Source organism: Lissotriton vulgaris, chromosome 4_1 (assembly GCF_964263255.1).
Source record: "Lissotriton vulgaris chromosome 4_1, aLisVul1.2, whole genome shotgun sequence".
NCBI classification, from domain to species: Eukaryota; Metazoa; Chordata; class Amphibia; order Caudata; family Salamandridae; genus Lissotriton; species Lissotriton vulgaris.
Genome location: NC_141691.1, coordinates 2,123,372,698 through 2,123,385,709, shown reverse-complemented (window position 1 = coordinate 2,123,385,709; position 13,012 = coordinate 2,123,372,698). Strand labels below are relative to the sequence as shown.

At 45.4% G+C, this 13,012-nt stretch overlaps 1 protein-coding gene across 1 annotated transcript in view; it reads right to left on the bottom strand.

The window, feature by feature from the left end:
• The window catches only part of LOC147725197 (phospholipase A2 inhibitor and Ly6/PLAUR domain-containing protein-like), an 85,702-nt gene that overhangs the window by 25,556 nt on the left and 47,134 nt on the right, over window positions 1-13,012 (bottom strand). Inside the window, exon 4 of the mRNA XM_086918195.1 lies at window positions 5,554-5,703. Within this exon, the coding sequence (XP_086774321.1) occupies window positions 5,554-5,703 (150 nt within the window). The remainder of the gene's footprint in view (window positions 1-5,553; window positions 5,704-13,012) is intronic.

Here is a 13,012-nt window from a genome sequence, read left to right as displayed (position 1 = left end):
GCTAAAACCCGCAGCCCTTGGTACAATGAGACTCTTGCCGAGCTTAAGAGAACCTGCCGGCAAGCTGAAAGGGCCTGGAGGAAATCCTTTGACCCCATGTTAAAATCTCTGTACTTTGCCCAGCTTAAGATCTACCACAGAGCTATCTGTCAAACCCGGGCTGCGTATTACGCAGCTGAGTTTTCCAACAGCCCTAACCCCTCTAAATTAATTTTCAAGGTGCTCAAATACCTGACGGGGAAGCGGGCTACCTCCCGAGAAATCTGCACGGACTCGCACTGTGAAAGCTTGGCATCCTTTTTCGTGGAGAAGGTGCAGACAATCTATCGAGGATTTATACCATCTGCTCCCGGGGATGCTCCTAGTGCTGTGAAGGTCTCGGTTTCTGAAACTCTGTCCATCTTGCCGGCCATGTCTAATGAGGTATTTCATACTTTGAGCCTTAAAATTAAATCTGGCTCTCCCTTAGACCCGCTGAAGCCGGAGTTTTTTACTCTTCTCCCGCCTCTCTGTCGCGAGCCTATCTTGGAGCTGATTAATCTCTCCCTCATTGAGGGCGTGGTTCCTTCCTCCTGGAAGCAAGCTGTGGTCAGCCCTATTCTGAAGAAACCTAATCTAGACCCCTTGCTCCCAGAAAACTATCGACCCATCTCCCTCCTGCCTTGGACCGCTAAGGTCACTGAGGCACACGTGAACTCCATCCTGTCGGCCCATCTCTCTCGTAATAATATTCTTGACGAGAGTCAAAATGGGTTCCGCTCTCAACACAGCACTGAGACTGCCCTGCTCTTTATGACCGAGCATTTGCGGTCAGTGCTGGATGCGGGGCAGACTGCGGCGCTCCTATTATTAGACCTGAGCGCCGCGTTCGACACGGTGTCTCATGACATTTTGATGCGGCGCCTGGAGGAAGTGGGCATTGTGGGGAAGGCTCTTCAGTGGTTCTGCTCCTTCCTCTCGGACCGGTTTTTCAAAGTAGCCATTCCACCTGGCCAGTCCTCTTTCCATTCTCCGGGTCTGGGAGTCCCTCAGGGCTCTGCTTTAAGCCCCACACTGTTCAACCTGTATGTGAAACCGCTGGCTGCTGTCGTCAGGCAATGTGGCCTTACCATGACATCGTACGCCGACGACACGCAGCTGGCGGTGACACTCAGTGGGGACCCTGAGGTGAATGCACCCAGATTACGTGCAGGACTTATAGCTGTGGCTAACTGGATGCGTGACAACTGCCTACAGCTCAATGCTAGGAAAACCGAGGTCCTGGTTCTAGGGAAGCAAGCGGAACTTTGGGGAGACCAGTGGTGGCCTCCCGAATTGGGGGTGTCCCCAACTCCAGCGGCCGAAGTAAAAAACCTGGGGGTCTGGCTGGATTCCGACCTTTCTTTTACCAGTCATACTAAGAAGACAGCAGCTACCTGCTTTGGTATACTGCGAGGACTGAGACCTGTCCTCAAATTCTTCAACCCCCCCACGCGGCAACTGGTGGTTCAGGCCTCTATTCTTTCTCGGCTAGATTACGGGAGTGCTCTGCTGCTTGGAGTTAATCAGGCTGAGGCTACTAGGCTCCAGAGAGTGCACAATGCTGCCGCACGGGCCATTGTGGGTCTTCCGAGACGCTGCTCTGTCTCCACGGTTCTGACCTCCCTTCATTGGCTTCCGGTCAGACAGAGAATCAAATTTAAGGCTCTCTGTCTGACATTTAAGATCTTGAAGCTTTCCTCCCCTCCCGCCCTTGCGGGCCTTATCTCTCCGTATGTCCCCACGCGGTCCCTCAGGTCTGAATCTCACCATCTGGCGATCAAGCCTAGGTTCAGACTAAGTAGGATGGGAGGACGCTCCTTTCGTATTCTGGCGGCCTATCTTTGGAATTCCCTTCCTGGACACATTCGTGCCCTAAACAGTCTTACTCTTTTCAGACGCGCCATCAAAACTCACCTGTTTGTCCCTGTGATGTGATCCTTCTGCTTCAGCTCTGACCTGTTATGTTGTGGCATCTGATCAGGCGCCAGGACGCCCCTTCGCTGGGGCAGCTGTGCGCCAAATAAATGTTATTAACATACCATAACATAACATGTACGTCTTTAATGGTGTCAACCAAAGGCTTCTTCAGGGCTTAGACAAATAGTCTAATGAAAGTCAGTCAGGAAACAACCCTGCAAGCCAGGTGATCTGGGAGCATCAAGAACCACAAAAGTATTAAATGGTACCGTCAAGAAGTATATATCTCAAAATATTAGGGTTCCATTAGCAGTTTGTCTTGTAACAAATAGGACAGGGACAAGTATCACCTGCATGTCAAGCAACGAGAGAGGAAAGTATTCCTCCATTCCACGACGTAAAGCACACCACATCAAAAAACATATTTGTCTTCCTTCTTCCTGCTGTGTACTTCACCAGCTTCCCTCGCTAATGGCCACTACCATAGCCCACCACCCTCTTACTTTTATCACGCTCAAAGTTAATGTGCTGCACTCATATTAAATAGGAAAATATCCTATCCTAACTGTTCTCATACTGACATTAGCCCTTTTCCAAGAGACACCTTTAAAGCTGTTGGATAACAACTAGGTGTTACCATGCATAGCTCTAAAAAATGTAGGGTGGCCATTCTCATTCGCAAATCCCTTCCATGTAGTGTTCTGAAAACTGGTCAGATGATCAGGGACAATATGTGTTTGCCAAGCTCTGGACTCACACTATGGCTCTCTCTACACTCCAGTGACATGTCCACCATCCTCTCCTACCTCAACTGTCCCATCACTGAACTCTTCAAATCCCATATCATATCGGGAGAGGATTGGAAAGTAGTGCCGTTCTGGATGATAACGGCTATATCTAGACAACATTTTTGAGCGGACATTACTGAAAACTTTTTAAGACTTGACCCACCCAGCGTCTTCAGACCTTGGAGGTGAGTGATGTGCGCTTGATGAATACCAGATTTACCTATCAAATTCTTTCTCTTATGTACTCAGATGATGCTGTTCTCATTGCACAAAGAGCGACTGGCTTGCATCCAGCTTCTTCTATGGTCTGTATGGAAAGCTTCAATTTAAAGGTGGTCCTTAATACAGAATTCACTATAATTTATGGTGGAGTATCCAAACACAACAGTTTTCCATTAAAGGCTACAGATACTCAAAGTTAATATCTTTTGTGTCCTGAGAATTTTATTTGAAGGCTCTGGAAATTGGAAACCCCAATTGAGAACCAACAGCCTAAAAATCACCTGTACTAGATTAAGATTTGACTCTATATTAGTGTGAAGTCATATTCGAGGTATGCGAATAATATATATATATATAAAATAGTACATGTATTGCTGCTGCTTTTTATGGTGTGGGTCTATGTCGAGTGCCAATAATTGCTTTGAATTTAAAGAGTGCTCGCTCTACCTCTGGATTTATCTTCCATAAATAACTGGGTCTACCTTATAGTAAGGTACAACCAAAAGAGATATCTTAGTCTATCTGGGCCAAATCTGAAACCAGTCTTAACAGATTACTCTTTCTTTATGTGTCTCTCTCTTGATAATGCTTTTATTAGCACTTTGCATCTTCTCCTATGTTGAAGATTGTACTTTGAAGAATGCACCTTTAGTATCATCCTTTCTAAAGCAGAGCTGAAATATAAACTAACATGGATCACTTTAGCTGCAGCGAAGGGTGTGAAATATCTAAGCAAACAGTATCAGCCCATCTACAATTTTATCTGGAGTAGGCATTCAGTTAGATTTGTTTATCGCTTTGTTGACCCCTGTTTTCAGTGGAACAATATGTATATTGTATGGGGGCACACCCTAAATTGGAACATTTGTGTAAGGAGCCTGACCTTGAGAAAGTACCTCATTACAAAGAACTTTTCATTTTGTCCAGCTCTTTACAATTTACAGAATTCCTAGGCCGCCATTTGTAAACAAAATATACCAAATTTTACACAACGCAGACTTGCCCCTATTTATATATATATGCGCCAATCCCAACATTTGTACTAAGTTTTGAAAATAATGTTGTGTGAGTTAGGAAATGTCCTCTCCTATTAGTTTCTACATTTTATGAATTGGTTGTGTGTTTTGTTTTTCCCTTTACGATTTTTGCATTTTATTTTTGGGATGCAATAACTGTATTTATTATATTTTTGTAGTTTCATGTGTAAACTGAATGAAGATTGATTGATTGATTGACCGATTGATTGATTGATCTATTGATTGATCAATTGATTGATTGATCGATCGATTGACCAATTTGAAATCAGTGAACAACGCTGTACTTGCGACTGACTTTGTTCAATCATACCTAAGAAGTTTATAAATAGATACACATAGTGCTGTTGTGCTTTGTCACTTCATCTCATGGTGTGTTATTTGTATTTTACTCAATAAGACTGTAACAATTGGTGGCCTTCTGGCAGTAGGAACTGAATATTGGCCATACAGCAGGTGGCTTACTTCACTTGAGATCTGCAACACACTTGTGTATGAGGAGCAAAGCTGACTGCTGGGGAGTGTGTGGGTAGTTCAAAGGAAGGAGCAGCCATATCCCTTAAACACTTTAGCAGCTTAGAGCATCGCATTTAACAGGATGGAAAGGAACCCGGTGAACTTGTTGTAGTACCGTGCAGCAGCAGCTATCTGGATACTGAGATACACATATTTCAAGGGTCAGATTTATCAAACGTTGATGCAGTGCAACTCAGAAAGCCAACTTTAAAAAAATAGGGTGAATGCCTGCTCTCTCAGTGCAGCCTAGAGTCAGAGTAGTTACCCTGCCTTCATGGTGCATTAGAGGCAGGATTGTTTTTGTGTATGAGGGGACACCTTTAGAGGTGTTATCCTCTTTGTAAGTGTGCTGCAGAATGAAGCACATGTGGAAAGACAAAATAATGAGTGTAGATAAAGCTATTAATTCCTCTTGTACCTCCAATGGAAAAGCGTAGCATTTTGAAGCATTCGGTTGTTTATAAGTCTTGATAAATGTTGGAATACACCAAAATCCATGAGTGGATGCATGGTAATATCTATGCTCCACACGATGAATGCCTGCCTAGGGCAGAATAATGCAAGCCAGTCACTTGCATTCCTAGGGAATTACCAAGCAATGCAGGGCCATGCAAAGGTGTATTTGTGATGCTTTGTGAATCTGACTTAAGGAGTCCTTTATATTTGCACCACCATGCATTCATAATGCAAGGGCAATGCAATCCAATTGTAGATCTAGCCTCAAGTATCTTAGATTCCATTTGGCAAACAGTGTGGTCACTCTAAATCTTTGTCTTAGTTTAGTTTGCCTCCGACTCTGTACAGAACTCCACTATTTTTTTATCTAGGTTTGCATTATACAAATACCACATCATCAGCGTATATTAGGCCGTGAGACATGATTTCTACTTTGAATTAAATGGAACAAGCTCAGTGAAGACATTCAGGTGGATTGTATCAAAATAATAAAAGTGATTTAGCGTGAACAGCATCTAGTTGAAAAAAAGGACCAGAAACCCAGAAGATTGGTACAGTGTGATATATAAATCATAATTATGAAAATCAGTTTATCTCACCAGGTTTGATTGCTTTTCCAGAGAAGATGATACAGGTGTCCTGCTCCCCAGTGCACAGAACCTTTCCAGTCGGTGTGCAGGAGACCGACGACTGGTCGGTAAAACACTGGTCACATTTAAAGCCATTGGGGGTTTCATTGACAGCAGACACTGAAGTAACACAGAACATGAATTGAGAAACCTGATGTGTTCAGAAATGGGTGCAACCGTAACAACAGTAGCATTAAACACCACACTTTGCATGGAAATAAAAACTAATGTTATGTTCAATTCATGAGACACAGAATACAATGACATAATTTTTGCCTGGAACCGCAATTTATTTCCATTGACTGTTGTAGAATAATGTGTGTTTTGGTAACTTACTAGACCTGTACATTGTGTCACTCATTTACAAGAGTCCAGCACCATTGCAGCGTATCTTTTTATGACACTCTGGTGGCACAGGCCTCTCAATCATATCTATGAGGCGTGGCTTTACATTGCCTCATGGATATAGAGAAAGGCAAGGCAGTTCAAAGCGCTGCATTGACTTACTTTACTTCAAGGAAGCGTTCCATGGGTGTTGCTGTGGGTGTTGTCACTCAACACCCATAGAATTTGACACTGCCCAAGATTTACAAAATCAGGTAAACCTGGGACATTGCCAAAAATACCTTCCCAGAGCTGGTGTAATGAGGAATTATGCTTACATTTCTCCTCATTGCTGTTACAAAAAACAAGGGAACCCAAAAGGTATAGTATAGGGACTTTGGGCAGTATCATGTTATAGAAAAAAATGGTCCCTATTTTCAGAGGAAGCATCACTTATATACAATAATCATACTCCAAATAGGTAGTATGTCATTTGTCCACCCGGACAAGAATTTATTTTGCAAATATATATAAAACTAGCAGCCAGCCCCAGCACTGCCTGGGGGAGAAGGGGGCTGGGGGCAGCATTCCAGGCTTGTGTGCACCTTACCTCAGCTCTTGCTCCCAGTCGCACAAACCCAGGCCCCCGCTCCAGTCCGCCTCACTTCAGCGCCCCCCACTACTCTCACTTAAATGTCTGCACCCTCCAGTCCGCCTCACTTCACCGCCCCCCACTACACCAAGCCAGTCTACACGCCCCGCTGCAGTCCGCTATCTTGCTCCATTCCGCCTCACTTACCACTACTCCCCGCGTACTTCACTGCTCCTCCCCGCGTTTCACATACCTCATGGCGCTGCAGTCTTGCTACGTTCTCCGCTCCTCCATGCGCTGTTGTCCTCCATTCCGCTCCAGTCCGCCTTACTTCACAGCTCTTCCCCGCGGTTCACGTACCTCATTCCCTCTAGTCTGGCTAAGTTTTCTCCTCCTCCCCGCGCTGTTGTCCGCTCCTCCTCACATTCCTGTCCTCCGATGATGTCCGCACGCACGATGTTATCACACACGGCCGGCGCTACTTCTTAGGGACTACTTTTTTTTATTGTTTATTTTTTATATAACGTTTAAAAAAAAAAATTTATAGCCTATGTCCATCTACTGGACCCCCCCTTTCCAACGCTGTATTGGGTGTTGCGATTGGTGGTGTACTATTCGAGTTTACCTGGCTCAAAGAACACAGTTCTCTCTTTATAATAGTAGTATAGATTATATTGTAAGAAACATTCAATGACAAGTGGGCACAGCCGTGACCCACAAAATAGTGAGACAACAAAACGAAGCACAGAATGGCCAAAGGGCAAAGAGAAATACGTCTCTACAATCCTATTCGAAAGTTTTAACAGACTAAGATCATTTTCTTATACACCATTGCACATTACAATATAGCATAGTCATATTGCATATGTTGTTTTTGTGTCAACGATGTTTCGATGCCACCACTAGATACTGGGCATCATCCTCAGGACAATATAATATTTCACTGTTGTCTTTATGAATTTACAATTGCCCTATGCCTAAATCTCATTCCTGTACAATACATGACACAGGGGAGAAATTGGGAAAGAAACAAATAGGAACATGAATTGATAAACATGAATACTGTTAGGCATGTAAAAATGTGACTGTTGTAAGTTTAAAATTGGCGAGTGGGGGAGGAAGGTTTGGCGTGACTGAGTGCCTTTTGTGCGTGGTCAAAGAGGTGAGACCACGCTTTGCCAATCAATCTATACAGAATACACTGTGATAAAGTGAAAGGGAGGATGGCGCAGTGATTGGTATTGTACGGCTGCTGAGAGACCACATATGGGTTGGTCATGCATTAATTTAAATGTGGATGCAATCTAGTGTTGTGACGTGAACACTTATCCATAAGGCGCAGCAGTCAGTGTGTTTAAACAATGACTGGACCACAATCACAGGGTTCATGCATTAGATCTTGTGAGCATGAAGGTGGTAATGAAATGAAAAAGTGGATAAAAATGGCACAGTGATTGGTAGGACACATTCCATAAAGCATGTGTCAAGAACAGAAACCTGATGATGTCTCCTGCCGTGATTAGAGCACTAGAAACTATGGCGTAGTGGTCTGTGTGATGGCATAGAAAAGGGATCATGCAATAATAATACGAGCTGACACAAGGTCGGAAAGGCTAATTAGGACGTAAAGTAGGTATTAAGATGAGCTTGTGAGAGGATACCTGCAAGTTGGATCAGAAGCGGGGGGGATAGCTCAGGGTCACAAGGGGTGGTTAGCCAGCTGATAGGGATCTAGAGGTGAAGGGAGGACAGAATTACTATCACTCAAGCCATTGTGACGGGGCTTATGGCACATCCGTGGGATGGAAAGCCAGAAAGCTGCAATTACCATATTAGTTCGGGAGTCCACTTGGATAGTCGAGATAGGGATTCCTTACAAGTGCGCAATCGCACAGTCTGAAAAAGAGGGTTTTTTAAAAAAAAATTGCGTTGTAACTAGATTTTCAATTGAGGTGAGCTGCAAATGGTCTCTAGTTCCTGGAATGGGAACTAACTTACTTCAAGATCAGGAGCTCGATGGGTGGTCCGGCTTCAAGATAGAGGGTGGCAGTCATCTTGGGAAGCCCTGTTGTAGGCAAGGATGGGCATGGACAGAGAGGAAGGACTGAGGGGTAGGCGTGGAGACAGAGGAAGGACTGAGGTTCAGTGAAAATAATGAGGAATTGGAGTGGCCATTTGGAAATGGAGTGCATAGGACAGATTAATGTGTTGGATGGTGATATTCTAGTCAATAGTAAGAGTGAGAGCGACGCAGGTGACTTAAAATTGCAGTACGAATAATTGTTGATTATTATACAGGATTACACATTAGAGCAGGGAGGTCCAGTCTTCAAAGCGATTCAATCCAGTACAGAAACTGTTGGTCTTGAGGATCCTGTGCAGGTCCTTTTTGTTAAGTAGCATAGAGTTTATTGATAAACTGTGCGATTACTTAAAATCATTACAGTGTATAAAAATGCAGTTTGATTCAGATAAAATACAGTAAAATGCAGTAAAATACGCCCCCCCCCCTGCTCAACCTACACCGGTCAGGGACCATTGGTGCAGCTATGTGGTCTCGATACTGACTGTGTGCACTTGTACTGTACATTATTAATACTAAAAGGAATTAAAATGTTTAGAGTCATCATGAGGCCGTGCTTTACTAGAGTCTAGAAGGCGTGTAAAAGTTTGACATCCTCATTTGCACTGTGGGCTTTATTGGCCCTTGAGTCGGCCCCAGCTTTTCGGCGACTCCCTGTGTTATCTGTGGATTACCAACTTTAGGGCGGCGGGTCAAAGGGCTCTTCGGGATGGTGTCCTTTAGTTGATTTTCGAGTGCCATTTTAACTTGATGAATGAACTTGCCTATCCTGGCTAATAAACATGTTGTGGTTTTATAGAAACACCAATCCGAGGCCTCTCTGCAAGTTCTGAGACCCAGGATACGTAGTGCCAGACGTAGCAATCGATGTCGGTCACTGGCCAGCTTAGGGCAGCAACATAGCAAGTGAAGCCAGGATTCTCTGCGATATTGGCAAAGTCGGCAGGCAGTGGCTCCGTTGAGCGTGCCCAACGTGGGTTAAAGTCCATTATCCAGGGGGCCAAGAGGCGCATAGACAGAATTTTTTGTCTTGCTACGGTTGTTAGTGAGTCTTGTAAGTATGGCTGGGGTTTACCAGGAATGTAGGACTTGTCCAGGGCCAACGTTAGCGGGTTGGGCCAGAGCGAGGAGAGGTCTAGCTCAAAGGAAATAGACTGGACTTGGCACTTGATGGCTTTTGCCCAGGCGGAATATGGGATTTCGTGTAAGTGCAGATTCCGCCCCTCGATTTTCAGAAGGTCAATGGCTAGTTCCACCTTGGCTTGCCATGGGGAGCCTTCTTCCCCAAAGATGATTTTTAGCGAGTGCTTCAAGGTGTTTTCAGGCGACTTCAGAACTCTGATGTAGTATTTTAGCAGTTCCCCCAGTAGTACCAGTTCAGGACGTTTCAGGCCCATTTCCAGTCTCACCCTGCTATTCCGCGCCTGTTTGGGGGCTCGTAGCACCAACTTATAAGCTTTCACCTGTGCCGCTTGGACCACTTTCTCAAAGGCCCCTGGATAGGCTATATGGCCGTACGTAATGGCGGGGATCAGTTTAGCCCTAAGTACTGTCAGCATCGGATCTGCAGAGGGACTGGCCAGGCCGTGGCTTAGACGTCTTAGAGATGTAATTATTTTATCAAGTTTTGGTTTAAGCGTCTTCAGATGTTTGAGTGCCGTGGCCCTCTCTGATACCCATGTGCCCAGGTAGTTGTAGGATGGGACCGTGGTGATACGGTGTTCCCCCAAAGACCATGAAGCTTTTGTTTTGTGTGGATGTTTGCCAAAGATTATTATCTTAGTCTTGCTCACATTAATGAGTAGCTCGTTCTCCTTGTTATATGTGGCGAGACTGTTTAAGGCTCTTTGGAGGCCTACTCTGGTGTGGTCCATAATTACTGTGTCATCTGCGTACTGGAGCATGCCCAGAACCAGCTTCCCCAGTCTGGGTGGTGCTAGGTTTGCATCTTTCAGGGCTTGCCCCATGTCTGCAGTGTACAAGCTGAAAAGCAGGGGGGGCAGGACACACCCCTGCTTTAATCCCGAGTTAGTGGCAATTCTTGTGGTTGCAGATGTAGCGCTTAGTTTCACCTGAACCCAGGTTCCCTCGTAAAGTGCTTTTATGGCCTTTAGAAGATCTCTGGGGATCCCCCAGGACTCTAGTTTTGCCCAGAGCCGACTTCTGTTCACGTGGTCAAAGGCCGTTGAATAATCGATAAAGCAACAGAACAGGGGCAGCTTATTCCGCATGTTGGCCTTCTTAGCGAGGTACGAAAGCGCTATGATGTTATCCAGCGTAGAACAGTTAGCTCTGAAACCAGTCTGTGAGGGCGGGAGTATGCCGTTCTTATCTACCCAAGTTTCCAGGTCCTTAAGTAGGAGGCGGGCATAGACCCTAGCTTCAATGTCAAGGAGGGCTATCAGTCTGTAATTAGCCGGGTTAGAGTGGTCACCTTTTTTATGTATAGGAAAGAGGATTGAACCTTTCCAGGAAGATGGCAGGGTTGCGGTTGCAAATGCGTGGTTAAATAGAGGAGTAAGTTTGGAAGCGAAGAATGCAGGATCTTTCTTAAAAACCTGTGCGGGGATCCCGTTAGGTCCAGGGGCACCATCGGTTCTGATGGCTTTGATGAGCTTTACAATCGCCGCCTCCGAGAATTTTCCAGATCGAGTTGGACTTAATTCTTCATTCGGGCCACTTTCAGAGCTGATGGTAGCTGCCGCCGCCTTGGACCAGCCGGATATGCAGTGAGACATCCGCTTTGGCTCACAGGTGTACAGCCCCTTTGCATACTGTTCCCATACTTTTTCTACAACACTGTTAACCTTGTGTACGCCTCCTGATGTCAAGCTGTTGATGTAGCGCCAGAGCTTGCTATTATCTTTGCCTTTGATTATGGAAAACACTGTCAACCAGTTCTGATCGGTCGGTTTTCTTTTCAAATCCCAAATGTTCTTTTTGTACTTAGCTCGCAAAACAGCAATGGGGGGCCCCCTGGCGGGTAGATGCCTTTCTTGTTTGCTCTCACTGCCTTTTTAAGCGCCTGCTTAGCCAGCTTAAGACTGTGGGATTTTTGGTAGCCTGGGATGACATTTTTTTGACCGCTTCTTGATTGGTGAATGTTGCCCAGGTGCTTCAATAAGTCATTGGTCAGAGTTTCCCATAGATGTATTATACTGTCTTGTGGACTTGGTACAGTCACCCAGTTGGCTACGAATGCGTTAAGTCTGTGGCTAAGATTGGTCGACCATTTTATTCGTTTGAGGACTAAATGGTGTTCTTCGCCTGTGGTCATACCAATTGTGGCGTAGGGGTCCGCCTGTTCTCGTGTCAGGTTGAATGTGACACGGAGGGGCCTATGGTCGCTTTCGGCTCTGTCGTCCACAGTAAAATTGCGAAGTTTGTTGGCCAGTCCTGCATTGATGAAGATGTAGTCTATAGTGGAGACATTCCTGAAGGTCGGGTGGGCGGACCATGCGCAGTTGCGCGTTTTTTGTATCCCGTGGGTGGATTGCAAGTTGTGATTTGCTAAAAGTTCAATCAGTTGAGCTGACTTCCTGCTAGGTGTAGTCATGGGTAGCAGGTCCAGGCCTCTCAGGTTAAAGTCACCAACTATGATTACATCGTGGTGCAAGTGGCTTATTAATAGATCTTCCGGGGCGGTGGTAAATGATTCCAAGCCGTGTGGGGAATGAAGTTTTGCAGGGTTGAGATAGCAGTTGATTAATAAAAGCGGGCGGGTTGTTTGATCCGCTCTCAGTCCTTCTATTGAGATAGCTTGTAGGTCAGGTGGCTCCAGAGATAGTTCTTTTACGTAAAATTTGCAGGCGTGGCTTACAAAGATTGACAGACCCCCTGACGGGCGTCCAAAGATTGTCCTTTTGGTTGCTGATTTAAAGTATTCATGGAAGCCAGCAATTGGTGAGGTGGACCTCGCCCAGGTCTCCTGGATACATAATATGTCCCCCTGCGCGAGATAGTCATGGGTGGCAGTAGCCCTGTGGATGTTATTTAACCCTGCAATGTTCCATGAGATGATGCTAAGGTTACGATCCAGGCCTGTTGATGGGCATGCGCAAATGATGTTTTCATATGAGTGGGAGGGGTTAGGAGCCCCGTCTCCATGTGTCCTCTGGGGGGGCCAGTCCTTGCTGAGGACGCTGGACAAAGCGCTGTTTTTCTTTGAGCAAGATTTTTATTTTTAGCGGGGATCTAGGCCTCCCAGATTTCACTCCCCCATCTAAACTTGTGTAATTTGTGTCTTTGAGAACAGAGATGGATTGTTGTAGGCCATACTGTGGTCTGAGGACGTGCGGATATTTTGGAACTATGGGGGCGGTGACTTCTATACCCCATTCTGCCAGTTGCAAGGCTTCATGGAGGACAGCTTTTTGGGATTGCTGGTTTGCTAGTCCGACTATGGTGGAATTACCATGAGTGTCTGTCTC